Source organism: Arachis hypogaea, chromosome 3, assembly GCF_003086295.3.
Source record: "Arachis hypogaea cultivar Tifrunner chromosome 3, arahy.Tifrunner.gnm2.J5K5, whole genome shotgun sequence".
NCBI classification, from domain to species: domain Eukaryota; kingdom Viridiplantae; phylum Streptophyta; class Magnoliopsida; order Fabales; family Fabaceae; genus Arachis; species Arachis hypogaea.
This window is the reverse complement of record NC_092038.1, coordinates 42,428,293-42,455,994: the sequence shown is the minus strand read 5'-3', so window position 1 is coordinate 42,455,994 and position 27,702 is coordinate 42,428,293. Positions and strand designations below refer to the sequence as shown.

The window sequence follows — 27,702 nt, the reverse complement described above, 5'->3', positions numbered from 1 at the left end:
TCCGCTTCTTGACTCAGAACTTCTGGATCAGTTTCCTACACTCCATCCTTGAAAAAAAGGCCATAAATCTTATTATGCTTTTTTGGCACAAGAATTTGAATATGAAAGAATCTTGTATTTCTATTCTCAAACCTTACCCATTGCTCTCTGGACTTTTGGAACCATAGAAGCTCTTCTTACACTAGAATATTATTATAATCATCAAGTAACTGTTGTTTTTTCTGACGCAAATAAATACTATCCACCAATTTTAAATGCTTTTGTAAATAATTAATCTGTTCTAATTAAATAAAAAAGAAAAGCGAAAGGGAAGGAAGCTGCTCTCTCTCTCCCTTATGCCATTACTTCGTTACAGACTCTCTATGCGTCGTCTCTTTTTCAGTTTTTCTCTCTCCCGCTCTCGCTCCCAGACCTTACCTCTTCAACCCGGTTTTCCTCTTTCCAGTTCGTATGTCTCTTCAATCTTCGCCAGTTTCTTCTTCCATTGTTCTGAGACCACCAATCGCTATGAGGTGACGAAGCTGAGGACCCCACAGCAAATCGCAGCGGCGGCAGCTGCGTCTCCACTCAAGAAGGGTTCAGCTGCGGCGGCTCAGCAGCAGCAAACTCAGTTGGCTTCTAAGCCTGTTCCTCCTGCTCAGGCCGGTGAGCATTCTATTTTGATTGATTCATTGGTTTATTCCTTTTTTTCATTTCTCTTTTTGTGTTGTTTGATTTAATTTTTTACTATTTGCCACATTTTTCTGCTATATCTCTCTCGTGCTATTAGGTTAGGGTTTGGAGAGATGAGTACCGATTTCTGGGAGAGATTTGTGGGAGTGACTGAAAGAAATTTAGCTTTACAAGTTCGATTTCTCTCTTCCTTCTGATTCTCCGATCTGATGATGTCGGTGGTGAAGATCTTTGATTAGATATCGGAGGTTAGTAGGGTTTAGATTGATTTAGGGTTTCTCATGTATCCTAGAAATTGTAGGCATTAGATTGGATTTGGTTTTCTATTATGTAATTTATAGTAGTTTTTTAAATAATTTTAATTATTTTTTTGGACTCCGTCTTCATGAATAGAGATTTTTTTCGATTTTCTGTTAGATGGAAAGGAAAAAGCAAGAGGATAAAGTGAAGAGGGTGCAACAACAGGAGGAACATTTTAATTTTGTTAAGGTAAGAATTATTCGGTTTCTTTCTCACTTCTCAGAGAATATATTCAGTTAAAATTTATTTATCGTCAGAAATGAGAAGAATTTGATGAATAATATTCTCTTACCATTATAATATGATTTTCGGATGATCATGAACCCTGAAAGGAGGCAGATCATCGACACCTACATTGATGGAGTAGCTGCAGCTGCTAGGAAGTGCGATGTTGGGGGAAAGAGGAGAGTTATGAGATCGGTTGCAGTGAGGTGGACCACAAAGGCAGCAGTGGCAGTGGGACATGGGGGTGTGGCATCAAGCTCTGGTATCCCAGCTACCGTTGCGACGGCCAGAGATGGTAGTCCTGGATACCACGGTTTTGATAATAAGCAGAAAACAGAGAGGGTCGCTGGTTCAGGGGCACTGGGGCAGTAGTTCAGAGATTCAAATCTAGGTATAGTTTTTCTCAATACTTCAGAGGCCGATCATATTTAAGATATTCACACTCTATAAACTCATTTTAAGCAACATGCTCTGAATTTTGATTCTTTTGTTTTATTATTTTTAATGTATTTACTATTTAAAAAAGACTTGAATTTTCAATTTTAAGCAATCTTAAGTTCTTAACAGATATCTTGTGCTTTAAAATTTATATGTATCAGTCAAATGAGTTATTATTATTATTTGTATCATAATAAATGGTAGTCATTTTTTTAAGTACACATAATAGAACTTCCAATCTTGCTATATACTATAATGATATTAACACGGATTGAAGTTATTGAATTGGGTTGCACAAATAACAAATCCTAAAATCCATTCAATTTACCTCTTTTGGGTGTCAAAATTGGTGGAAAATGTTGCTATATATATTTTGATCTGTTTTCTTACAATTCTTTCTTTTGTTTTTTCTCTGCTTTTTTTGGTTTTTATTCTGTTTGTCCTGAATTTTCAATTTCAAATTTCCATTTCGTTGCTGCGAGAGTCACAGTTTTCTCATCACTTTCTAGCTCATTGTGTTGTTTTCTTATAAAATTTGTTTTAGTATTTGGCCTCTGTTTTTTTTTTTTTCAACCTTTTCATCATATTTCAATATGAGAACTACCATGGATATGATAAATAAGATTAAGGGGTAATGCATATAATTGGTTCCTTTTGGAAAAAGAGCTAGCCATAAAGGATCTTGACGATCCTTTAGTGTCAAAAGCATATGGTGCAGTATTTACTATCTATCTCCTACATCCACTCCACTGCAATGAACTCCAGAATATGAAATCCCTAGCCAAAGATAGGTAATTCTCTGAATTCATGGTCCGTTCCTTAACCAAATAAATGAAAAGCAACTTTCAACATTCAAGTGCATTGTTACCTATACTTTGGTAGTTGCTTTCAATGCCCTGTTCACATATTTTACTTTTTTCTCTCACATTTGGTTCAGGTTATTCGTAGGTCTATCTTGTGCATATCTTGCTATTTCAACCTGCTAATGTCTTTTACATTCTATGTTAATGCACTCTTTAACAGAAGGAAACAAAAGATTGGACAATGTTGTTAATTGTAAGTGGCCAATTTCACAATTTTGGAATTTATATTTGAATTGTAAATTATATGTTGTTTGTTGGAAATTCAGAAAATTAGGGGCACAATAGTACAATTGTTAAAATTTAGTTTAGATTCCAAATGTGTGTTTGATTGTAGGTTTGCTTTGCTTAAAGATTTTGTCTTTATAATAAAGAGATTTTGCTTCTTGATTTATAAAAAAAAAGGATGAAGAATATTTTGGAATTTTAAACTAAGTTTATGAAAGTGAAGATTTTTTGAAAGGAAAATTTAGCCTCTTTATAATAATACCATTTTGTGTAAGGAAATTGAAAATAACTATGCATTGAACTTCAGTGCTGAAGTCCCAGAGGCTATACTGTTGTTGGAGCCTTTTATATTTATAAACTAATCATAATCACAAGTAGGATTACCTATTGTAGGACTTGGTAAATGCTTATTGTGGATGGGAGCACCATGAATTTGGGTTTGTGGGACTCTGTTGGTGAGTTAGTTCACTGTTTATCAAGTTTGTTTTGGGAGGGTCTTGCTTTTTCTCAATTTTTTTGGAATAGGTCAAGAAGATTTCAATAGATTAAGACCTTTAAGCTATTGTGGAGCTAATGAAAAATTAAATGTGATTATTATGTTCAATTATGCCTTTTAAATATTTTCTTTGGTTAGAGAATGTATCCAATTATTTTAAATTTGGATGAATGAATAGGGATTTTTCCTTTAGAGTTTCAATTTTTGTTGTGTTATGGATTCTCTTAATTGTTCGTCTTTGCTGTGGGCAAGTGTTCTTTTACTTGATAATTGATGAGGATAACATTTGATATAATCAATAACGATTAAAATTGCATCTTAGGTTCTGCCAAAGCTGTTGACTTAAAGTTAAACCTAAAAGCTATGATGGACAATTTCATACAGCTGTTTAGTTATAAATGATGTTAATTAGTTTATTGGTTGCTCCTGCTAGTTGTCTATCAGTGTTATTGTGCTATAACTTTATTGCAATTTACTTCTCTTGTTTTAGGACTATGAATTACATGGTGTTGATTGAACAAAAGTGGAGTTTGAGGATAATCAAGTTTGTTTGGATCTCTTTGATATGGTATTTTCTACATATACATTTAACCTATTTAGTATTTTTGTGTTTTCCCTCTTGGAAAATGGGACACTGATTTTTACATTCTATTATGAACTTATTGCTCTTATAAAAAGTAGAGTTCTTTTCTTCTTTTTTATTAAAAAATGTGTTTAGATCCTAATATTAGGTGTTCTTCCGAATAATACTATTATATGAGTAGTGAAACTAAATTAAAATACTTAAAATAATTGTGTGTTTGGGATCTTCTAATTAGTTAAAATCATGACAAGCTGAGTATTGGGAAAAATCTTTAATATTATTTATTTATTTATTCGAGGGTTCTCTTCAAAAACATATCAATTTAGTATCAAATTATTTTCTAATTGTCTTTACATATGTTTTTAAATTACAATCTTTATATTTTTGTTCAACTCTATCCTATTCAAGAGGAATAACCCAACAAATATCTAAATTTTTCTTCCTTTTTATTACCGTTTCAACTCTTAAAATTCACAATTATTTTTTTCTCTTTTTTATTCTTCTGTAATTACTTATTGACTACCCTAATGTTTATATTTTTTTTTTCACATAATATTTTAAGTACATGTTGATTCACACACAAGACTTTTGGAATTCTTTTAGTTATTTTTAAAGTATTATTATTCACTTTTAAGTGTAACTAAAATTAATAATTTAACAAAAATTGATAAATTATTTTACTTTATTCATTAAAATTATGATGTTATCGTTGTTATTTGTTCATTTAACTAACTATAAAAATACGAGAAGCTTTTATTTTTTTGAAACTTTTGAAAATATGGATGCAATGACCTTTGTGTTACATGGCTTAGGATTTAAAGATGATTTTTTAAATGAATATTGATTGGAAATAGAAAAAATATTGTAAAAATATTGCATAAATAATAGAAAATAAGTTGTAACATACATGCTAATTTAGATAACCAAAATAAAATAAAATAAGTAACAAGAAGATATAAAATTTTATTTTTTGTTTTGTGGTACAAAGATAATATATAATAATATAAGAATAAATTACCATTTGTACCTATAAAAGATACAGATGCTGACAAATGTACCCATATAAGAATAGAACGACAATTATAACTACGGAAGATGGCTTTCGTGTGCCAAGAGTTTACACAATTGGTCTGTTAGGGTATTCTTGGCACACGGAAGCTATCTTTCGTGGGTACAATTGTCGTTTTATTCTTATATGGATACATTTGTCAGCGTTTGTATCTTTCATGGATATAAATGGTAATTTATTCATAATATAATAAACCGTGATGTTTTGATATAAAAAAAAAACATGAAACTTTCAAAATAAAATGAAAAGATGTTACATTTTATGCACTAGATAATTTAAAAAATACTAATTATAGAAGTTAAAAATATTTTGACCTAAAAAAACTTCAATAAAATAAAGAGAGAGATATATGAAATTTTTTAACTAATAAAAAAGAATCACTATCATCAACCTATTAAATTTGAGTAATATTAAGTGAGAAATTTAGAAACAAACCAGAAGTATAAATTCAAAAGTTTTCTATCTTTCTTTATATAGTATTTTACTTTTAAGTAATTTTTTATAGATAGTATTTAGGACTTGGGTGTCATTCTCGAAAAAGATTTTTTTTTAAATGATATTTTTTAAAAAATCTTTTACAAAAGCAAAAGTGAGCTTATTTTGGTTATCTCATGTAAGAAGATCTTTTTATCTATCAATTATGTGTTTGTTTGGGCGCTAAAAATTGATTAAAAAAAGATTTTTTTTCAATGAAAAATGATCCCTTTTTTTAATTTTTTAGCGTGTTTGGCAAATTTTTAGTAGTAAAAGTAAAAGCACTAGAAAAATTAAGAAAAACATTTTTTGAGAAGCTGTATTTACATCTTTTTTTAAAAGATATTTTTCTTTTAAAAAAAGATATTTTTCATGTAATAAATAAACAAAAAAGTATTTTTATATTGTTATGTGTAATTATAATTGATAAATAAAAATATTTTTTTGTATGAGATATCCAAACATAAAATTATTTTTACTTTTTCATAAGATCTTTTAGAAAAAGATAACTCTGAAAAAAGATCTTTTTTTAAAAGCTCATCCAAACAAGCCTTATGTTTAGGTAAAATAAGATAAAAGTATTTTTTTTAAAAAAAGATTTTTTTGAAAAAAGATGTTTTTTTATTTTTTTAGTGTTTTTACTTTTGTTACTAAAAATTTGCCAAAAACACTAAAAAATAAAAAAAGATATTTCTTTTAAAAAAGATATTTTTATCAAAATAATGGCACCCAAACAAGCACTTAAATGACAAACAAAATAGTAAAAGGATTCGGATTAGTTATGAAAACTAATGTTATCTTTATAGTACGGTCGCATTATTTCAAAACATACAAAATGAAATAATAAAGTATAGTTTAATTAATGTGCACAATAAAACAAACCTGAAACTTATATAATAGCAGACAAATATAAAAAGTAATGACAACATTATGTTCTAAGGTATTATATTAAATTGTAACTTAAATTTATAATTATTTGTCAAAAACTTACAATAATACACTATTTTTATTATATTAGTTAAAAATAATATATTTTGATATTAATTTTTAGGATTACTAATATTAAATTTTGATAATTTGAACAAAATTTTTTAATGCTTTATGTTTTAAATTTTTTCTTAATAGAACAATAAAATTACTTAACATGCACATTAAGAAAAAACTATTATTTTTATACATCTAGATATTCAAAAGACACAAAAACGAATTCTTTTAATAACACTTTAACAACTCATAAAAGTTAACAGAATGAATGGTTATATTGGTATTTGGTGATAATTAATTACAATTGGGTGAAGAGAATGTGGGAGGAAAAAATGAAAATGAAAAAGGAGAATAAAGCAATATAACAATTGCGGTGAGACAATCACAGGTATGTATATAGAGAATAATAGTCAAAGAAAATAATAGTGTATGATATAATGAAAGAATATAATAAAAATATAAATTTCTAATTTTAAAAGAGTAATAAAATTAAAGATAATTAAATAAATTGAATATAAAATTTAGAATTATGCATGAAAATAAAGAATACTTTAAATATAATTTTTATCTTTGCTTTAAATTAAATACTATTAAAAAATAAATAGATAAACTTATTTAATGTTTATAAATAATTATTTTATAAATGTTTATCTTGATTTTGTTACATATAATAATTTTTTTAATATCTTATTTAATTTAAATTTATAAATTTTATACGTTCTAAAATTTAAATAATTTATAAAATTTTTATATTTATTTTAAAATATTTTTTATTTTTAATTTTTAAATTATTTTATTAAATTTATAATTTTAAAAATAAAAATGTAAAAATTAATCTCTTAAAAATAATAGAAAAACCGTGTCTATTGAGCCACTAGTCATATCTTAAGCAAATTTTAATTTATTTTTATGTACACCAATTTTATCCAACCGAAACTCCATGGATTGATATATTTGACTATTAAAAGAAGAAAATAAAATAGTGTTATTAATTACTTTGTATGAGATGAAAGGAAATTTTAAGTTGAAAAGTATTTACCGCTTTGTTTATTAATATCAATTTTTAATACATATTGTATTTTAATTTCATAGAATGAAGGATCAAAATTATGTGGAAAAGGTAGATTTTTCTTATGTCATCTACAAGGAAGGTAATTTTTATGTAAGTTTTTTAAAAAAAGAAAGTTAAAAAAGATAAAATTATTTAGTGTTTGTTTGGGTACTATTAAGTTGATAAAAAAATATATTTTTTTTGTGAAAAAGATTTTTTTAATTTTTTAACGTGTTTGGTAAATTTTTAGTAGTAAAAGTAAAAGCACTAGAAAAATAAAAAAAAAATTTTTTTTGAGAAGCTACAATTTACATCGTTTTTAAAATTTTTTTAAAAAAAAAAGATGTTTTTCACGTAATAAATAAACAAAAATATACTTTTATATAGTTATACCCAAATATAATTGATAAATAAAAAGATCTTTTTGTATGAGTTATTCAAATATAAAATTATTTTTATTTTTCTATAAGATCTTTTGAAAAAAGATAACTTGAAAAAGAATCTTTTTGTAGAAGTTCACTCAAACAAGTCCTTAAAAAAGATATTAATAAAAGTTAAGTGTCATTGGAATTTTATCTTGACAAAAAAATCAGAGTGATGTTTGAATCTTTTTAAGTTGAAATTTTAGATAATAATTATAAAGATGAATAAATAAAGAATTACTTAAATTAAAACAAAAACAAAAAAGATTTACAAAATCTTATCCGTTATAAAAGGAAAGACGTTTTTTTTAATCTTTTGTTATCTTTTGTCAACAGAATATCAATATAAAAATAGTGTTACTGCTGAACACATGCAGTTGGTTGAAGTTCTCTTGATTGAACACAGCTGAATAGAGAAAAAGAGAAGATGGAAGATAATAATAAAGATATCAATAATTGGCTCGCAGTGACGAGGTCCAGGAATGGAAAGTGGTGGTACAGTGCTTTTCACAATGTCACTGCTTTGGTTGGAGCTGGAGTGCTTGGGTTTCCCTATGCCATGTCTCAACTTGGATGGTTTGTTTATTCCTTTCATCCATCTCCCTCATCAATTAACTTTATTTTTCTAATTGAGATTTTCTTTTTTAATACAAGATTCAGCTATAGTGTATGAACATTACTACTAATTAAAATTTATAATTTTCTTTAATAAATATATTAAAGATGTAACTTTATATCTTTTTGTATAAAAATATTCTTCCTCTTAGGGGTCCTGGCATCACGGTTTTGGTGCTTTCGTGGATATGCACATTATACACGGCATGGCAGATGATTGAGATGCACGAGGCTGAGTCTGGGAAGAGGTTTGATAGGTACCATGAATTAGGGCAATATGCCTTCGGAGAGAAGCTAGGTTTATGGATTGTGGTGCCTCAAACACTCATAGTGGATATTGGCACAGATATAATTTACATGATTACTGGTGGAAATTCCTTGAAGAAGGCCCATCAGATTCTTTGCAAAGACTGTAAGCCAATTAGGACCACTTACTTCATTATGATCTTTGCAAGCCTTCAGTTTTTCCTCTCGCATCTCCCCAGTTTCAATTCCATCATTGGTGTATCTATTTCTGCAGCCGTCATGTCCATCTGGTAATCACATATTTATTTATTAATTAAGACTCTGTTTCGATCTTGTTTTTGAGCCTAACACAAGAAGATAAAAATCAGTCATTATATGTATGTCTGTTTTTCTGTTTTTTATCTTTGTATTTCTGTGCTAGATACAATATCCAAACACAGCCTAAAAGTTTATATATATTGTATGCTAAGATAATATTAGTCTGGTAATTAATTATATTAGTTAAGAACTTGATTAGTTACATGTTTGAAAATTGCAGCTACTCAACGATTGCATGGACAAGTTCGGCTCATAAAGGTGCCTTACCAGATGTGAAATATGATGGAAGATCTTCAACTACGACAGGAAACGTTTTCGACTTCTTTACCGGTTTGGGGACCATAGCATTTGGGTATGCTGCACACAATGTGTTGCTTGAGATCCAAGCAACAGTTCCTTCGACGCCAGAGAAGCCTTCAAAGAAGGCCATGTGGAAGGGAATGATTGCTGCTTACATTGTTGTGGGTTTGTGCTACTTCCCTGTTGCAATCTTTGGCTACTGGGCTTTTGGAAACTCTGTTACTGATAACATCCTCATGTCCCTCGACAAACCCCACTGGCTCACCGCCGTTGCCAATATATTTGTCGTTATTCATGTCACCGGAAGTTATCAGGTACATTTCACTTACACTAAAGATGTGTTAATTTATTTGCTAGTTTAGGGTTCCATATTGGGCTTCACGTATCTTTTAGTTTTATAATTTTTGTTTACACACAAACTTAAATGAATATAAGTCACTAGCTAGCTATCAAATTTCTGTTTAAAAAATTTATTTGTACACTAAAAATTAGTCACTAAATTAGTTAATATATATTTTTACAAAAAATAATTAAAAATCATAATTCATCTTCCTACTTATTCTCCTAATAATTAAAAGAGTAAAAACTTCAAATTATATGTTAATTTTTAAAAACATAAAAAATAAAAAAATTCAAAACTTGATAATTAAATAGATGAATTAATATTTTGGATTTTTTTTTATAAATACATATGTTATTTAAATTATTTTTATATATTTTAGTTTAATAATTAATTTGATGGCTATTTTTTTATGTATTTATAGTATTTTTTAAGAGTTTACTTATATATAGCGGAAAGGGTTCATTGTATCCTTTCACTGTAAAAATATAGATGTATTACATCATTATCATAATTTATTATCTGGATAGGATATATAATATTCAGTCATTTGTATAGGTGCTCTTAGAATAAATAAGAGGATTTATCTTCTCTAATTAATTTATGCTACATACGGTGAAAGTAATTTTGTTATAAATATTTATTAATGACTTATCATTTAACTAATAAATGAATACAAGAGTTCCCAAGAGCACTAAGAAGTTCTCATGTTGTCAGGTGTTTGCTGTTCCGGTGTTTGACATGATGGAATCAGTCATGGTGCGGAGAATGAATTTCAGGCCAACTTGGTACCTTCGTTTCATTTCCCGCAATATTTATGTTGGTGAGTGTTCTTCATAATATATATATATATATATATATATATATAGTTGTTCTTTTTCAATGAATACGGGAGTAGAATCTAATAGCACCGTTGAAAATTTTGTTCACATGCAGCACTTACTATGCTAGTTGCAATTATATTTCCATTTTTTGGTGGGCTCCTTAGCTTCTTAGGAGGACTTGTCTTCGCTCCAACCACATACTTCGTAAGGAAATCAAATTAATCCCATTTTATTTATTTATTATTTTGTAACCTACAAAAAAACTCTGATGGTATTCAATTTAATAAACTTTCGCAGCTCCCTTGCATAATATGGCTAGTAGTCTATAAACCAAAGAGATTTAGCGGATCCTGGTGTGCAAATTGGGTATGTATTTTTAAAAATTCTTCTCATAGTTCTATATAGTTGAATTTCCATATATTGCATAAAGAGCAATGCTAGGGAGCCAGCAATTTTTGTGATTGTTAGCCATCAATTAGCTATCAATGATGATTTGATGGTGTAAGATTGATGTGAAATTTCATCCAATGGCTCACCTTCCTCTGCTGGTTACATGTTGGCCAAAATTCAATAAAACTGCTGGTCCCCTAGACTTTTCCATAAATATATACTGCTCTTAATAACTAATAAAAAATCAAATATAAGTGTAGTACTATTTTATACGTACTAAGAGTGTATGGATTAAAATCTCACAAAATTTACGATTATACGATATATATGACTGTAAATTTTTTTCATGGTGTTTCAGTTTTGCATCGTATTTGGAGTATTATTGATGGTTTTAGGCTCGATTGGCGCAATGAGAGAGATCATACTGCAAGCTAAGGATTATAAATTTTTCTCTTGATCTTTTTTTGGCACAAATGAGGTTGCGTCAACGATGATGTTACTTTGAATATTATTCATCACATTTATTCATCTATTTCTTTTAGCCCTTTAGTCAAATACCTAGTTAGCTATTTTAGAAAAACACTTTTATTAAGTGAAGTGTATTGTTAGAAGAACAGACTAATTTCATTTTAAGTATGGTCGAACTTCCTTTTTAGCTTCTAATAGGTTATTTCATTAGAGTAGAATCCATATTCCTTTCCCGCAAAAGTTTGGGAACCAAAAACAAAGTAGATATTATAATGAAGATTTTACAATTGTCTTTATATGAAGATGTTTTTTTTTTTTATCATTAGATTATGAATTTTATGGTTTGATTTTGATGTGTTATAAAAGTATTTTTTTTAAAATATGGCTAAATAAGTAAAATATATTTTTAACACAAATTTTCGTAAGAAAATATTTTTAGCATCTCTATTTGAGTAGATGGCAAAAATAAAAAATAGCCAAAATTTTCTATTTAATAAGATAAGTAATGTTTATTTATTCCTTTCAGGAGTCTTATCTTTTTTACCTTAATATTTATAGTATAAAAAACTATTAAGTGCATATATTAAATAACATATTATAGTTATATATATTTATCAATTTATATTTTTATTAAATAAATACATATAATTTATATTATAATAATAAAAACACATTTTTTATTTATCATGTAATTTTAATAAATTCATACACAATTTCTATAATTAATATTATTCAATTCTAAATTATATATTATTGTATATTTTAAATTATTTTACATTTTACTGATAAATCATGATTTTAAATTATTTTAATATTTTTAAAGGTATTATATATTTAAATCACCACATAATTTTTTAAATTACTGTCCTCGATAATTTAAAAAATTATTTTATGTTTTTCAAAGTGAAATAATTTATTTTGATTTTTTAATCACACATTTTAAAAATTCTTTTTTTGGAGTTGCTATTTACTCTAAATTTATATAGTTCTGGAGTTAGTTAGATCATTTTTTTGTGTGTATAAATTAATCTGTAAATAACTTTAACATCAATTGTACTAACAACTACAATTCTCATAATAAAAAATAGACATGAAAACAGGGCTGATCTTTTATGTCTTTTTAATGTTTAAACGGATTATTCTAATTTAAAGCTTGTTTAAAATCATCACTAAAGTATTATATAAGTCATAAATATCAATATATACCAATACAGGAGTCATTATTCAAATATCAACAAATCTATTAAGCAATAATATTTTAATTGTAGAAAGAGCAGAGATTTTAGTACCACGTAGTATTAGAGATGTTTAAATCTAAACCAATTTAAATTAAACTCATCTAATTTAATTTAAATTAAAAATCGATCAAAATTACACTAATTTAGATATAATTGGATTATGTTTTTGCAAATTGCATAAATTAGATCGAATTTTAAATCTATTTTACAAAACTGATTTAATCCTATCCAAATTACATAATTTATTATTTTATTATTATACTTATAATATATTTTATTTATTACATATTTTTATATTATTTATGTATTATATTATTTAATAAATATTTTATATTTAAAATGAGATTTATTTATTTAATTTTATTTTTGTCGAAACTTATTATTTTATTATTGGTTATTTAAAATTTGATGTTGAGATTTGTTATATATATTTAATTTGTTTAATTTATAAAATTATAAATTTAATTCAATTCAAACTATTTGAATAAAATATCAAAATATTATTACAATTTATCTAATAAATACTTTATATTTTATGTGTATGTGTGTCCCCGTGTTTTATCAAATTTTAAAACTTGTCCCATATCGTGTGTCTATGTGAGTGTCCGTTCAGCATAGTTTATCGTATAATAGGTATTTTATTTTCAAAACTAATATTTAATATTGGAAGTATTGATTCGGTCCAAGAAGAGTTAATCGGGACCCGGCCAGTGTACTCTAAACACACCGTTTTGATATTGAGAAACCAGTCTCTCTCTCCCCTTCCAAGCTTTCGCCATGCTATTCTTCCTTGAAAACCCTGGTCTTCTTTCAAAGTTCTTCCCCATTCTTCCTTGAAAACCTTAGCCTCCATCGCTCCGCCGTTGGTCTCACCGTCGCCGCCTGGTTCGTCGTGGTCGTTCGCCAATCCTCCTGGTTCGCCGTGCTCGAAGGCCCTCCCGTTCGCCCAACGCCAGCGTCTCCAGGTTCTGCTCCGCCGTCGTACGTCCGTCGTGTTCGTCGCCAGCTCCCCTTCGACCGTCGCCAGCTCGCCAGTGTTCGTCGCCAGCTTCCCGTCGTCCGTCGCTCTCCCTCAAATCTCTGGTCACTGCCCTCGCTGAAGGTAATGCCTCGGATGCTCAGTCAGTTCTCGGTGCTTTTTCTTGGTTGATTGGCTTTGCTCACTGCTTGATGATAAATTTTAACTCTGGTATAGGCTTACTAGCTTGTTGTTGCTTGTTCTGGGTTGATTAACTCAGTTAATGACTTACTGATTGATGATAAATTGATACTGATAAATTGTTTTTTTTGCTGTTGTTAAATTTTGTTGAAGTATTTTGGTGATAAATGTTGTGCTCATTGCCTCATTCAGTGCTTTTTTTTTGTGTTGTTAATCATTGTGCTGAGCTTATTAAAATTGGGTTGAAAACTTTGGCATGTTCTTGATATGTGTTGATTTTTCGCTATTTAAAGTACTGTTAGTTTCTGTGAACTAGTTATAAACCAAAAAACAAAACAAATGCCTCCTAAAGGAATACTTGTAATTTAATCACAAAATGTAACAATTTGTGTATTGGAATGAACTCGTATAATATTGTTACTGACATTTTAGTAATACTGTTTTAGCTCTCAGAAACCAAGTGATTATCATTTCCGTCCGTGTCAATACCGTTGAATACAGGGAAAAACTGAAATGATATGTGATTAACCACTATATGTCAACTTAAAAGTAATTGTGTGTAAAGTTTGAATGTTGTTAATTTCACTTTATGCTTAATACCAACAAGCCTCATGTTTTAACATAAAATTTAACTTTGTGACACTATGCAATTTGATTTATTGGTTAAGAAATCAACTTCTAGAACCTTTGGGATTTCATACTTTAAAACTGAACTTGATTAGCCAAATAAAGTGGCAACAAACACGCAAAACATGAGTATATGTATCCTTGATAGTACATTTTGCCATAAGTTGGTGCTTAATACTCTTATTATATCACAAAGCTCTTAAACTTATAACTGGAGAAGTAAACACGTTATTTTTTGTCCGATCCAGAGTGCTCTTAGCTAAAGTAACAATAGGCTTTGTTTTAAACTTATAACCGGAGAAGTTATGACTTTGGTTGATGGCGTTTCATGTAGTGCTTTAAATTTGGATAACATTTTAAAGTTTATATTAGACTATAATATGTTCTAATGTGTTTATTTATATTTTATTTATTATTTTAGTACAAAACAGTTATTCCAATTGAATTACAGTTGAACTGGTTGGACCAAAAAACCAATAAATCAGTGACTTGAGCGGTTCGATGACCGATCCGGTTTTCAAAACCTTGGTCAAACTCCAACAGCTGCAAGATAGGTTCAGGTCTTGAGAAGGTTGCAGCCAATAAGCCATTCAACTCCAAGGGCTCCATCCTCCATGTCTGGCAAGCTGGTCAGCCACACAATTCGACTCTCTTGCTATTAGCTTCATCCTAACTAACTTCCCAGCCACAATCACCTTTTCCACAATAAACTATACCGCTAGAAAAAAAAAATTCAGAATGTTGCTGCTACGAGTTTGCCCAGCCATGACTCTTCACCTTCCTTATTCCGTCGCTGGGTCAAAGCTTCCTGTAACAACCAATCCTCATCGTTTTTCCAATCTCACCGTTCGCAGCTCTAACTTTCCACTCGACTTGGATCCTAATGAGTCTCGCAAGGTACTCTTCTTTTTCTTTTTGTTTCCTCCAATTTCCCATTCCTTTCTATCTTAGGGTTCTTGAAATTGACCACACCTTAGATAATATTAGAATTGATTAATTGAACGCTACTAATTTCATTAAAGGCACACTTATAGGTTGGGTCTGTTGAGAATTTTGTAGTTAGTTGTGGCAGTGAAGGAGAAGCTTGAGAAAGAACACTATAGCCTCCCTGTAGGAAAAAATGGAAGGGATGATGAAGACATGATACTATGGTTCCTTAAAGACCGCAAGTTCTCTGTTAAGGAAGCTGTTAAGAAGTTGACTAAAGCCATTGTATCCTTTCCCTACTTATATACATCATCACTAAATTTTTGCAAACATGATAGGGATAGTGACATTTGCTAATTGGAATATGGAAAAGTGGAAATGTTGGTGAATTTTGAGTGCATTTTGTACTCAACTGTTATGGATCATTTGCTAAACTAAGCAAGCAAGCATAATTTGATTTTCATTCCAAGTTTTCCACCTTCCCATGTACCAACTACAAAACCAAGTGAACAGCCCTTGCTTGAAAATTTTACATGATTTATGCTTTCCTTATACTCTATAAGAAATGGCGTAAAGACTTTAATGTGGCGGAGCTTACCGAAGAGGCAGTTAAAGATGTTGCTCAAACTGGAAAGGCATATGTGCATGACTTTCTAGATATCTATGGCAGACCTGTACTTATGGTGGTTGCTTCAAAACATTTTCCTGAAGTAAGTCTGGAAGTTGCAGTAATAGAAATCTTTTATTTTGATTTATGTTTGCCTGTGTTGTTTCTAATTATATATACAATAAGAGGAAAATAAGCATGGCTACTCGGATGCAAGTGCAAATTGCTTTGCTCTACTGAATAGCCAGGTTCTTCAATTTTTGTAAGCTTATTTTGTATGATTTTCATTTGCCCATGGTTCTTTGATTTGTTAAGAACTTGCCTACATGTTTAGCTCATAGTTGTGTTCCCTTTGTTCTACCTTGTCCGTCCATTGCTTCCAAGTGCCGCAATGTTCTGCATAATAATTCTTAAATTTGAGTACAAGATTGCCTAAATTGCCATGAATTTATGGTCGCAATTATGTCCAATTTAATTTCAATTTGCACAAGCAAGACCCATGAATGTCTACTATGTTGGATTTACCATAGTACATTCTTTTATTGCATTGCATTTATTTGTCAGTGGATGTACCTTACCTCTGATTATATCATTAGGCACAGGACCCCAAAGATGATGAAAGATTGTGTGTTTTCTTGGTTGAGAAGGCATTGAGTAAGCTTCCAACTGGGAAGGAGCAGATGGTTGCAATAGTTGATCTCAGAGGTTTTGGAACAGAAAATGCTGATCTTAAATATTTGACATTCTTGGTATATTTATTTTTTCTTACTAGTTTTTTTATTGATAAATATGTATTACCATGGTGTAATTTGTGTTTTATGAATGCAAGTGCCTCACTGGTAAGAAATTGTACTAAAGGAGCATTCCAAAAACCTAATGTATTTCCTTCACTTTCTGCAGTTTGATGTATTCTATTATTACTATCCCAAGAGATTGGGTGAAGTACTATTCGTGGATGCCCCTTTTGTGTTTAAGCCAATTTGGCAGATAGCCAAACCCTTATTAAAGTCCTATGTTTCTCTGGTGAGCATTAGCCATGTTATGTTAACTCTCTATTTATGATTATAAGAAAGAGGAGATCTGTTATAATTTTACTTAATTATATTGTATGTAAGATGATGACTCTCTTTTACTATTTTCCGCAGTGTTTGGTGTTAAATATCGAGTCTAAATGCTTCCCTATCTTTATTTTCTTTTGGTTAAATCCACTTTCGCAGGTAAGATTTTGCACTGCAGAAGAGGTCAGGAAGAAATATTTTACTGATAAAAATTTGCCACCCAACTTCAGAGATTAAAAGCCTTTTCCACAAAAGTTACTCCTGCATAGCATTGTCTTGGGTTTCAGTGACCGATATGTGGTTGTGATACCAATACACTTTATTTCATAGAAAGATTGATTCAATTTTACTCTTACAGTCAAATTTGTACCAGTCAACATTTAATTAATTTCTTTTTTTTTTTAATTTTACCCTTCTCTCATCTAACTCTAACCAATTTCAGTTCCTCCTACACTTCTCTTCACTACTACCACCACCATTAGTTCGGTAAAATTTTAAATTTTTGAAAATTAAATAATAAATTATTTATGATTTGTTATATTTATTTAGAATTATATTTTATTTTCAGATATATATATATATATATATATATATATATATATATATATATATATATGAGTAAATAATTATTTCTACCTATGAAAGATTTAGATGCCAACAATTTTATCCATAAAAAATAGAAATTAAAATTATACCTATAAAAAATAAATTTTTACATACAAAATTAACTAAATCTTAAAAAATTAAATAAAATTTTTAAATTATCCTTGCTCTATCCTTTAATTTTATTTCACACCACCATCCTCCTAATTCCAAACCCTACATTTATCTTTCTTCTCTCTCATCAATGGCTGAACGCGGGCAGCGTAGATCGTGGCAGATTCGAGCATGGCTTCAGAGGCCGCGGTGGTCGGGGCAACAGGGCTGCGGTGGGCATCGCAGGGGCGGTGGATGCCGCAAGGAAGAGGAGAAGTAGGTTCCAGTGACGAAGCTGGGTCGCCTCATGAAAGGGGGAAAGTTCAGTAGCCTCGAACAAATCTACCTCCGCTATCTCCGAATCAAGGAGCACCAAATCGTTGACACATTGGTTGGTCCTTCTTTGAAGGATGAAGTCATGAAGATCATGCCCGTTTAGAAACAAACACGTGCCGGTCAAAAAACCCGTTTCAAGCCCTTCGTCGTTGTCGGTGATACCAACGGTCACGTCAGACTCGGTGTTAAGTGCAGCAAGGAGATGGCAACTGCCATTTGCAGTGCCATTATATTGGCAAAACTTTCGGTGATTCCTGTGAGGAGAGGTTATTGGGGTAACAAGATTGGAAAGCCACACACCGTTCTCTGCAAGGTCACCGAAAATTGTGGTTCCGTCACTGTCCGTATGGTGCCTGCTCCTCGTGGTTTTAGAATTGTTGCTGTTAGGGTTCCAAGAAGGTCTTGCAATTTGCAGGGATTGATGATGTATTTACTTCTTCTAGAGGATCCACCATTTCTTTGGAAATTTCACACTGATCTACTTGCCAAGCCAACAGCCAAGGCTCTCTCATCTTGGAGGATGAAAGGGTCGAGCTTAATCTTTACCATTTCTTGGCATTTATGTTCACCATTTTTTTCAATAAATCAACAGACTGCGTGCACCCAATTTCAAATTAATTAACATACAACAAAATTCGATCTCACTGTTTTTTTTTTTTTTTTGCCTTTTGTTTGTATTTAATAATTACTCAGAATAACTTATAATATTAAAGGTTATAAATATGTAATTATACATATTACACCTATGAAATTATATTTATTAAGTTAAATAAAATAATTTTAAATTATTCTTTCATAGCATTATTTAATGTGAGTCGGGTCACAAACCACTTAGAGATTGTGCACATATCCAACATTGGTTATTTTATCACGAAAAATAGACACAAATTCATATCAATTGTTGAATTCTTAGGTAATCTATGAAAGATAAACACACACAAAATAATTTTATTAAAAATTGTATAAATAGATGAAATTATTTTAAACAAATGAGTATATTAAAATTGTCATAATAAAATTAAAAGAGTATATTAATTTTCTAAAAATGTAATATAGTAAATCAGTAAGACTAGATATTTTAAACAAATTAAATTAGGTGGTCGTGTATAGCATGTATGGTTCGTGTTCAAAATCATCAATTTAACATTTCCTCACTCACAAGTATAGTCCACAGATTGAACCAGCTAAAACAACATGAGTTCTAAAAATATATATAAAGATATATGCATAGACACACCAAAATCAGAGTAAAACTAAAAACTTTGTAGGAGAAAAGATGGCAAATGGAGAAAATGAGAGGTCACCAACGGAGAAGAGAGAACTCATAGTTGTCCAACGGAGGAGAGAGAATTCATAGTTGTTAGGAAAGGAGGGAAGAAGAGAGATGAAGGGGATGTGGCCATATGGGATCCGGGGAAAAAAGATGGCCGATTATGCGCCATTTTAGTCAAAATTTCTTTTTGGTATCTTTCAAAGTTTTCAGCACACATTTCTGCATAGCATGTAGATTTATCAAAAGAGTAGTGCTAGGGAGTCAATGGACTAAATATACAATGTGTACAATGGACTAAATCTTTGATCCATGAATAAAATGAACATCACCATACTATCTAGAATAACCATCCGGATACCAAGGATAACCATCTGGATACCAAGGATAATAAACATCTCAATAGAAAATTAAACTATTTTTGGAGTTCACCAAGAATCGAACAACCACTCATCCCAAAAGCGTAACCTAATAGAACAATGTAACACTAATGGTCATATCTCTAATACTTCCTAAACCTCCATTGTACACATTGTACGCTTAGACTATTGGCTCCCTAGACTTTCTCTTATCAAAATGATTTGTTTCCACACAAATGTCATTCATATATACATGTTAGTTATTAGTAAATACAGTATTAATTTAGATTTCTACCAATATGATTTTCTATCAATATATTCTTATTAATTATTAAACAAAGAGATAAGAATTTTAATTTATTGATATTAATTTAGATTTTATATATATTATATTTAATAATAATAAATATATTAATTGATACTATATATTATTCATAAAAAATGTTATATTCAAACAAAAAAATTTAAGAGTTGAAAAAATTTATTATCTTTTGTCGATATTAGTTATTAGTCCACTTTGAGTCTAATAATTCAATAATATATTTTTAATCTAATATTTTTAAATAAAGTAAACTATCTTTAGTTTTAAAATAAGCTAATAATAAATAAGCTCTCAAAAATTAAAAAACGTAATAAAAATATTAAATATTAAATATATATTCTAAAAAAATTTAAAAATAAAATTTTTATAATTATTATTAGAAAAATAAATTTTTTATTTTTAAAATTTTATAATTTTATGTAAAGTGAATTTTTTTAGTGTAAATGACTATATTTGTTTGAAACATAAAAAGAAAATTTAGAGATTAATTTTTTTACAAACTTTTTTTATATATATCTTAAATATTTATTCAAATGTCTTTAAAAAATTCAGATCAAATAAATTATTTATTAAATATAATTTTTTTATTATTTATTAAAAATATAATATTTGTTAATTATTTTTATTATATTTTTAAATAATATATTTTAAAAAATATTTTATACACGGTTATATTTATTTAATACCAAGTTAGTAGTTAATCCACACAAAAGGATATTCCCGTTGCACCAAATCATGTCCACGTATTCATAGGAGCCAATTATCTTACTCCATTGAATCCAAACTCCAAGATCCGCCCGGCCGCGCCGTTGGAGCGCTTGGTGCCCGCATGGTTTCCACTGCCGCCGCAAGCTACGCCCTCCCTTGCCAACGTTGCCAAATCCAACGACACCCACAATGTCACCACCACCGACAATGAGGAAATCGACAAGATCTTCTCGGATCTACAGGTGTTCCACTTCTTTGGCAACCCAACGGTGGAGGTCAAACCGAAGAAGAAGGAGTTTAAGTCTTAACATTTTTTTGGGCTTAGAAAACTCTATCTCCTGTGTTTTTAGTTGGCGTCTGGAATGCTAGAATTATATTACTAATCTAATTTTGGGCCTAGATCAGCCCATATAATATTAAAATGCGGAGCACCGAGATGGAACTCTTTAGCATAGAAGCCCATTAAAAAGTTTGCGGGTTCCGTTGCAGTTGTTTGTTTCCGTCGTTGCAGTGTCTCTGATCCGACGCCTCTGACCGAGTTTTCGAGCTCATCTTCTTCGTTGTCGACGTTTTGAAAGTTGAAGACATTTAGGGACGCCTAATTTCAAAGTTCCAACCAATCCCAGCTTTTCAGAGCTTAACCTACATCTCCGAAATCTCTTCATACCTTCCTATTCGGAACCCTAATTTGCTGCCATGACGGAAGTAAACACCTAATTTTTATTACTTTAGTTTCCCTGATTATATTCCATGCTTTAACTTTCTCTATGATTTTCTTTTAAATTTACGTTCTATGTTCCCGCACTCAAAATTACTTTTCCGCCGTAATTCTCAGTTGTGATACTAGATGTGGCAGCTTTGGTACCTATTTAGTATTTTGCTTTTGTAAATTATAATAATCCAAAGAAGTGTAGTTTGATGAAACTGTAAGCTGTGTGCATTTCACTACATTGTTAATATGATATGACTTTTGATTGCTAATGTTGTCAAGTCAACAAATTATTTCAACTGAAGGTTGTTCTATTGTTTGCATTATATGATTCTGCTTCCTTCGTTACGGAAGGATGCAAATATTAATGTGTATTATTGAGATGTGATGGTTTGTTCACTTTTATGACGCGTGTAAGTTAGACTTGTGAGTTGTAATGGATTTTGATTGGAGGCACTTTGTTATTGATTACCTTTTTTTTGTTATCAGTACTGGGTGAGCCAAGGTAATAAATGGTGTGACTTTTGTAAAATTTATATATCGAACAATCCTTCGAGCATTAGAAATCATGAACTTGGTCAACGCCACAAAGATAATGTCGCCAAGAGGCTAGCTGTTATGCGAAAGGAGAATGTTGCTAAGGAGAAAGAGCAGAAGGAAACAGCTCGCGCCCTCGAGCAAATTGAAGCGGTAAGATCTTTTTACACTTCTCTTATTAGTTAAAATGATGCTTACCTGGCTCTTTCTTCCACTGTTTCGAAAACCCTTTGAGTATATACTAGCTTCTGATACAGAAGCGTATGATTTATTTCTATGTATATGCCTTTTGTCTAGTTTCACTAGAAAGCTTGCTTGTGAATTTTAGTAATCATTGTATTTGAGAGAGATGAGCACTTGTGAAAAAGTTAGAAAAGAAAGATGATAAAATCACCTTAGTTGGTTCTTTAGTAATAAGAGTAAATCAGATTGAGGACTGTCCGATAGATAGATATCAGATGGGGTTAGAAAATTATATACAAAACCATTTTCATAACTTAGTTTTAATAGCTTGTCTACGACCATGATTTATGATAATAAACAGTATCTTATGTGATCCACATGGCTAATGCATAACTCACAATTCCACATATATACCATTGCTTATAGTCCAAATATAAGACCTGATTTCAGAACAGTCTTCAAATTCCAAAGGGACTATACAATTTTAGCAACTACGGATTAGGAACTCAAAAATATAGGTTGTACAGGATTTGGAAATATCTGGACAAGTGCTAATGTTTTATATACATTTACACTCAGATCAGATGTATAACTTTTGTTATATCTGTGTTTTCTTTTGCAGAAAGCACAACGCAGCTATCAAAAGGATAAAGCAAAGTTTGAGGAAACCAGAGAATCTCATGAGTTGGATGACGAAGGTTATAACTATGAGTTTTTGTTTATTTATTTTCTTGATACAGGACTATTAATAATTAATTAGCATAGTCTGATAGCATTCTATGGGTATCCCAGAATTAACTCCATAAATAAAAGATAAGGAAATAAAAACTGTCTATTTAACATTTGCAATTTCTTGTATAATCAATCAACTATCTGTGGTAGATTGAGCAGACATAGTTATCTGTAGATTATAAATAAAAGACCAAGTTAACTATCCTTCAATAATTAAGAGTACTGTGTTGTGTTTCAGGAAACTTACTAGATAATGTTGAAAATTAGATATGTTTTCATGTCACACCAAGATCAATGAAATAGAAAAATTAGTCGAATAACTATTAACCTTTTTCCCCTTAGAGAAATTTGGAACTGCTTTGCCTTTTCTCATACTGTGTATCGTTTTTTGTTCTGAGTTGAGATTTAAACAAAAATACATTTTTGCTGCTGTTAAGCATGATAAAATATCCACTTAGCTTTATATACTCAACTCATGTAACTATGCATTGCGAGTTTCAAGCGTATTTTGTCATGCAATTCTATTTTATGCATACCTGAAGTTGACTGCATAATTTGCAGAATGGCAGTTCGATGACAGTTCAGGTTACTACTACCATAAAACAAATGGATTTTGCTATGATCCAAAATCAGGGTTTTACTATTCTGATGCTATAGGTTTGGGCCTTATTCTTCTCCTTTTCTCATTTTACTATATGAAGTAATATTATATTGATTATTTGATTTCGTCTGTGATTAAGTGACATTACACATGATTTCTATAAGTCAATATCATAGATTATTTAAAATGAAAGGGTGTCGTCTGCAATATCGCCTTCAAGTAATTTACCCTATTAGTTATGGATGGGACCTTTACTCAATGAAATTTCAACAGGGAAGTGGGTGACTCAGGAAGAAGCATATGCCTCACCTCAGTTTTCGTCAAATGCTGGGATCAGTGGATCAAATTCAAAGTCTTTGTCAACTTCACAATCAAAATCAATTGAAAAGAAAACAGAAAATAAATCTCAAAATGGACCTTCACCAGGGCCAATTGTTAGTTCTTCTTTGAATCCCAAAAGAAATGTGAAGGGTGCCCCTTCATCTCTTACTGTTGGCAAGAGAAAGAGACCTGAAGAGAAGTCCAAAGCCAAGGTTATCTCCGAAGAAGAGAAAGCAGCTCTTAAGGCAAGAGAAGCTGCAAGGAAAAGAGTAGAAGAGAGGGAGAAATCCTTGCTTGGTTTATACGGTAAACCTTACTAACTTTGGAAATTGCGTTAACACATTTCCTCTTCACCCTAAATTTTGTGGATTATACTTCCTTTGCTTTGTTCCCTTGAGGTAGATGTTGTAATTCTCTATGTGATTGCACCTTGTAAAATTAAAATGTTCCATTTCTTTTATACTTGCATATATTTTTTGGCCATTTTGCATGCATATTAACCTCGCTTATAATTTTCGACGATGATTACATATCACATCACTAATGTGGTTTTCACATGCACTTGGGCATACTACACTATACATCATGATAATATATTTGTTTCCGCTCATATAACTTAAAATTAGCATGAAGATAAATCTACCTGACCGTCTGAAATTATTTAGTTTAATGGGTCAATACGTTCTGGTTGGTTATCATCGAGCGGTGATATAAAATTTTAAAGAAAATAAAAAATAAGTTTTTAATCTTTCATCTTAAATATAAATAAATTTCTAACTTTTGTAAATAAGGGAGATATAGATTTTTCTGTACTGAATTCAAACCATCTGTTAGAAAAATTTGTGCCTTCTATTTATATAAGTCAGATATTTACTTGTATTTTAGTTTGATAAGAGATTTATTTGTCTTCTATTTGTATTTTTATACCATACATATAGTCTAACATAAATCAGTCACTCATTTCATGTGTCACACGCCAATCAATCCATCTTTTTCACTCCATATATATATATATATGGGCAAATTACTAAAATAAAATATTTAGACTCTAAAATTACGGAAATACAATTTTTGCAGTTTGGATACGAAAATATAACTTTCTATAAAATTATGTAAACCGCGAGAGGAGATTCCGCAAACCATGATAGGGGTTCCATAATTTCTGTGTGAATAAGTACATTCTAACTAACTCTTTTACATGAACACCTTTTATCTTTGATGGCAATATAATAATAGAAGCATATAAATATACAGAGAGAGGAGTTAGTTAAGACTTAAGAGCATAGCATGAAGTTATAGAGAAATGAGAATGTTTGCATTCTTTTGAAAAGTTTGCATATAAATCATGGTGACTGGTGAGTGATGACGTGGCATGTATGCATTCATGGTGACAATCTTATGACTATATAAACGTGAACTTGATTGATTAACTTCTCTATATCATATTAATGGTGATGATGATCACCCTTTGAAGCAAATTTCTATGTCAATGAATCTATCATAATATTGGAGTAGAAAAAATTCATAAATAGTAAGTATTAACTCACAAGTTATAATTCACACATGATCCTTCAGTTACCTCACCCAAATCCAAAAACTATAAAATACATTTGTCTCTTTTTTTTTATAACATTTTAGGTTCAAATGTGGAATAAATGTTTATATATTTATAAGAGGAAAAACTTTGATGCTACATTTGCTGATATTCACAAGAAGATACTTTGATCCTTTATATACAAAATACCTTACTTTAATTCCTGGAGAGCATCTAAATCCAAAATAATCCATCACAAGCTCTCTATTTCAAATAGTAACATCATTATCAATTTATCATCATAATCTCCAAGCATAGAAAGAGAAAAAAGAGCAATGGCCACTTTAAATGCTCTGTCAATATATATCATCTCATAATCACCTTCCTGCATTGTAATAAATACAATGAGATTAGAGTTCAGACACCCAAATTCATGTTATTAAATGTTTATAAATCCATTAATACTTGATGAAAAAAGAATGGAACCCAATCATAAACCTAAATAGATATTTGCAATGCAACAAATAATATATCTAAATGATGGCGAATAACTTCTAAATTTGGGTTAATTATATGTAGTGGAACTTGATGCAAGCATAAATCACTGGACCCTTCCATTATTTATGCTTATTTCCCATTCACATAGTAACTATGAAACCCCTACTACGATTTCTTGTCAAATTCGTTATCAACGTAAGCCGCGGAACTCCATTAGCGATTTATGTGTATTTTAAAACCGTATATATATATATATATATATATATATATATATATATATATATATATATACTCACCTACTGCTCAATCAAAAACCCACATCAATACATTAGATAGACTTTCCGGATTTTTTTAAACTAAAATAAAAAATTTTAATTTAAGAAAAAAATTATTCTATCTTTAGTGTCCAAAATTCAATCTTTTTTGTTTAAAAGAAATTTGTCCAACCCTAGGCAAACTTTCACAATGCCTAAAATTCGTCTAATTCTTGACAAATTTTACTACATTTGTCCAATTAAATACATGTTACAAATAAAAAGATGATAATTTTTGTAAATAAAAATGTCATCTATTTTTATCTAATCTATAATAATTTTTTTTTTCATTTTCTATGTGTATTATTGACCATTGACATATACTATAAAATTCTTTAAACCATATTCTTAATCATTTTTTATTTATTTTTGTTATGTTCATCCTTATTTTTATTATGTTCACCTTTATTCTCATTAATATATTTTATTATAGTATAGTAGATATTTAATATGGTGTAAAATGAAAGAATAAGAGTGAACATAATAAAAAAAATAGTTAAGAGTCGGCTTAAAGAATTTTATAGTATATGCCAATGGTCAATAACACACTTAAAAATTGAAAAAAAATCATTATAAATATTTAATGGAGGTAGATGACATTTTTATTTACAAAAAGTATCATTCTTGTATAACGTGTATTTAATTGGATGAATAAGATAAAATTCGTTGAATATTAGGTGATTTTTACGCATTATGTAAAGTTTGCCCATGGTTAGGGAAGCTTCTTCTAAACAAAAAAAAATTAAATTTTAAAAATTAAAGATAGAATAATTTTTTTTTTGAAATTAAAGATTTTTTATTTTAGTTTAAAAAAAATCCTAAAGTTTCCCTCCCTTTCAGATTTTGCCACCTCCTTCACACTTTCACTTCCTCTGTCCCTTTTTTACTGGACCACCATCATCCCTCTGTCACCACCATGCCAGAGGTCGAATGGCTCGGCATTGCTCGCTTGCCCTAATCGTTCATGCTTCTTCGCCACTTGACGCCTCATTTTTCTCCATGTCAGACCGCCTCGTTCTTCGCCTCTGTTTTGCTTCCTTTCGACTTCTAGTTTCAATCTCCTCACCTAGTTCCAGATTTGGTTGGTTGAGCTGCGTTGGTCCTTCTCCTTCGTTGCTGCTCTCCTCTCTGGCCAGCAGTTCGCCACTACTTTTGCTTTACCTAAGTGTTGTTGTGGTTTGGATGGGTTCTGATTCTTCTTCTTGTTGTCATGTATATCAAACACATTTTGAGATTATTCAAAAAAAAGGAAGAAAAATTTGAAAAATGTTACGGACCCATTTTTCGGGTTTCACACTGGAACGGCCTCCGATCCGGTTATTCGGGGTTTTGACCTCCTTTTATCGGCCTAAAACGGCCCTACAATATCTAACAACATTCGAATTTAAATACCTCTCTTATCCTAGCCAGATAAGATAAGATGAGATAACTACTACCAGACATTCGAATTCAAATACCTCCCTTATCTTAGTCAAATAAAGTATCTTAGTCAGATAAGGTAAGATGATATAACTACCACCAGCTATATAAAGGGGAGCCAGAGACCCCTTCAAGTACTCACTCATTCCTCACACCCTACACCTCTTAGATCCATTCTGACTTGAGCGTCGGAGTGTCTTTGCAGGTACCCATCCCCATTGCTTAGTCAGATAATCCGGCGAAA

At 30.2% G+C, this 27,702-nt stretch overlaps 3 protein-coding genes and 1 pseudogene across 54 annotated transcripts; all 4 read left to right on the top strand.

Moving 5' to 3' along the window:
• The first annotated feature begins 258 nt into the window (after nt 1–258).
• LOC112790374 (lysine histidine transporter 1) lies at nt 259–11,599 on the top strand. Of its 50 annotated transcripts, none has more exons than XM_072232895.1 (15): nt 263–645; nt 770–920; nt 1,090–1,161; nt 1,305–1,588; nt 2,659–2,691; nt 3,117–3,178; nt 3,710–3,787; nt 7,422–7,480; nt 8,209–8,378; nt 8,570–8,953; nt 9,202–9,595; nt 10,339–10,444; nt 10,558–10,649; nt 10,743–10,811; nt 11,194–11,599. In XM_072232895.1, exons 8-15 carry the CDS (start codon nt 7,463–7,465, stop codon nt 11,290–11,292), a joined length of 1,332 nt encoding a protein of 443 aa, XP_072088996.1. In that variant the 5' UTR covers nt 263–645; nt 770–920; nt 1,090–1,161; nt 1,305–1,588; nt 2,659–2,691; nt 3,117–3,178; nt 3,710–3,787; nt 7,422–7,462; the 3' UTR covers nt 11,293–11,599. The 50 variants fall into 50 exon arrangements, with proteins under 50 accessions (XP_072089019.1, XP_072088996.1, XP_072088997.1 ...); XM_072232896.1 differs by having other exon boundaries at nt 2,573–2,691; XM_072232893.1 differs by lacking the exon at nt 3,117–3,178.
• Nucleotides 11,600–13,200: 1,601 nt separating this feature from the next.
• LOC112790373 (uncharacterized) lies at nt 13,201–17,324 on the top strand. Of its 3 annotated transcripts, none has more exons than XM_025832733.3 (7): nt 13,201–13,643; nt 14,779–15,224; nt 15,387–15,539; nt 15,818–15,964; nt 16,458–16,610; nt 16,762–16,884; nt 17,079–17,324. In XM_025832733.3, exons 2-7 carry the CDS (start codon nt 15,066–15,068, stop codon nt 17,154–17,156), a joined length of 813 nt encoding a protein of 270 aa, XP_025688518.1. In that variant the 5' UTR covers nt 13,201–13,643; nt 14,779–15,065; the 3' UTR covers nt 17,157–17,324. The 3 variants fall into 3 exon arrangements, with proteins under 3 accessions (XP_025688518.1, XP_025688520.1, XP_025688519.1); XM_025832735.3 differs by having other exon boundaries at nt 14,759–15,224; XM_025832734.3 differs by having other exon boundaries at nt 14,749–15,224.
• Nucleotides 17,325–17,649: 325 nt separating this feature from the next.
• LOC112790371 (small ribosomal subunit protein uS5w-like) lies at nt 17,650–18,585 on the top strand (annotated as a pseudogene).
• Nucleotides 18,586–20,604: 2,019 nt separating this feature from the next.
• Nucleotides 20,605–24,153, top strand: LOC112790370 (zinc finger protein ZOP1). Its single transcript, XM_025832732.3, has 5 exons — nt 20,605–21,315; nt 21,809–22,009; nt 22,662–22,737; nt 23,333–23,428; nt 23,646–24,153. The coding sequence occupies exons 1-5, from the start codon at nt 21,307–21,309 to the stop codon at nt 24,011–24,013; spliced, it is 750 nt and encodes a 249-aa protein (XP_025688517.1). The 5' UTR covers nt 20,605–21,306; the 3' UTR covers nt 24,014–24,153.
• Nucleotides 24,154–27,702: the final 3,549 nt, after the last annotated feature.

Coding starts and splice junctions, on each gene's coding strand:
- LOC112790370 (XM_025832732.3), top strand. Junction 22,010..22,661: donor CCCTCGAGCAAATTGAAGCG/GTAAGATCTTTT, acceptor TTTCTTTTGCAG/AAAGCACAACGCAGCTATCA. Junction 22,738..23,332: donor TCATGAGTTGGATGACGAAG/GTTATAACTATG, acceptor CATAATTTGCAG/AATGGCAGTTCGATGACAGT.
- LOC112790374 (XM_072232900.1), top strand. Junction 9,596..10,338: donor ATGTCACCGGAAGTTATCAG/GTACATTTCACT, acceptor TCATGTTGTCAG/GTGTTTGCTGTTCCGGTGTT. Junction 10,650..10,742: donor TCGCTCCAACCACATACTTC/GTAAGGAAATCA, acceptor AAACTTTCGCAG/CTCCCTTGCATAATATGGCT.
- LOC112790373 (XM_025832733.3), top strand. CDS start 15,066: ATGTTGCTGCTACGAGTTTGCCCAGCCATGACTCTTCACCTTCCTTAT. Junction 15,540..15,817: donor AGAAGTTGACTAAAGCCATT/GTATCCTTTCCC, acceptor ATACTCTATAAG/AAATGGCGTAAAGACTTTAA. Junction 16,611..16,761: donor TTAAATATTTGACATTCTTG/GTATATTTATTT, acceptor CACTTTCTGCAG/TTTGATGTATTCTATTATTA.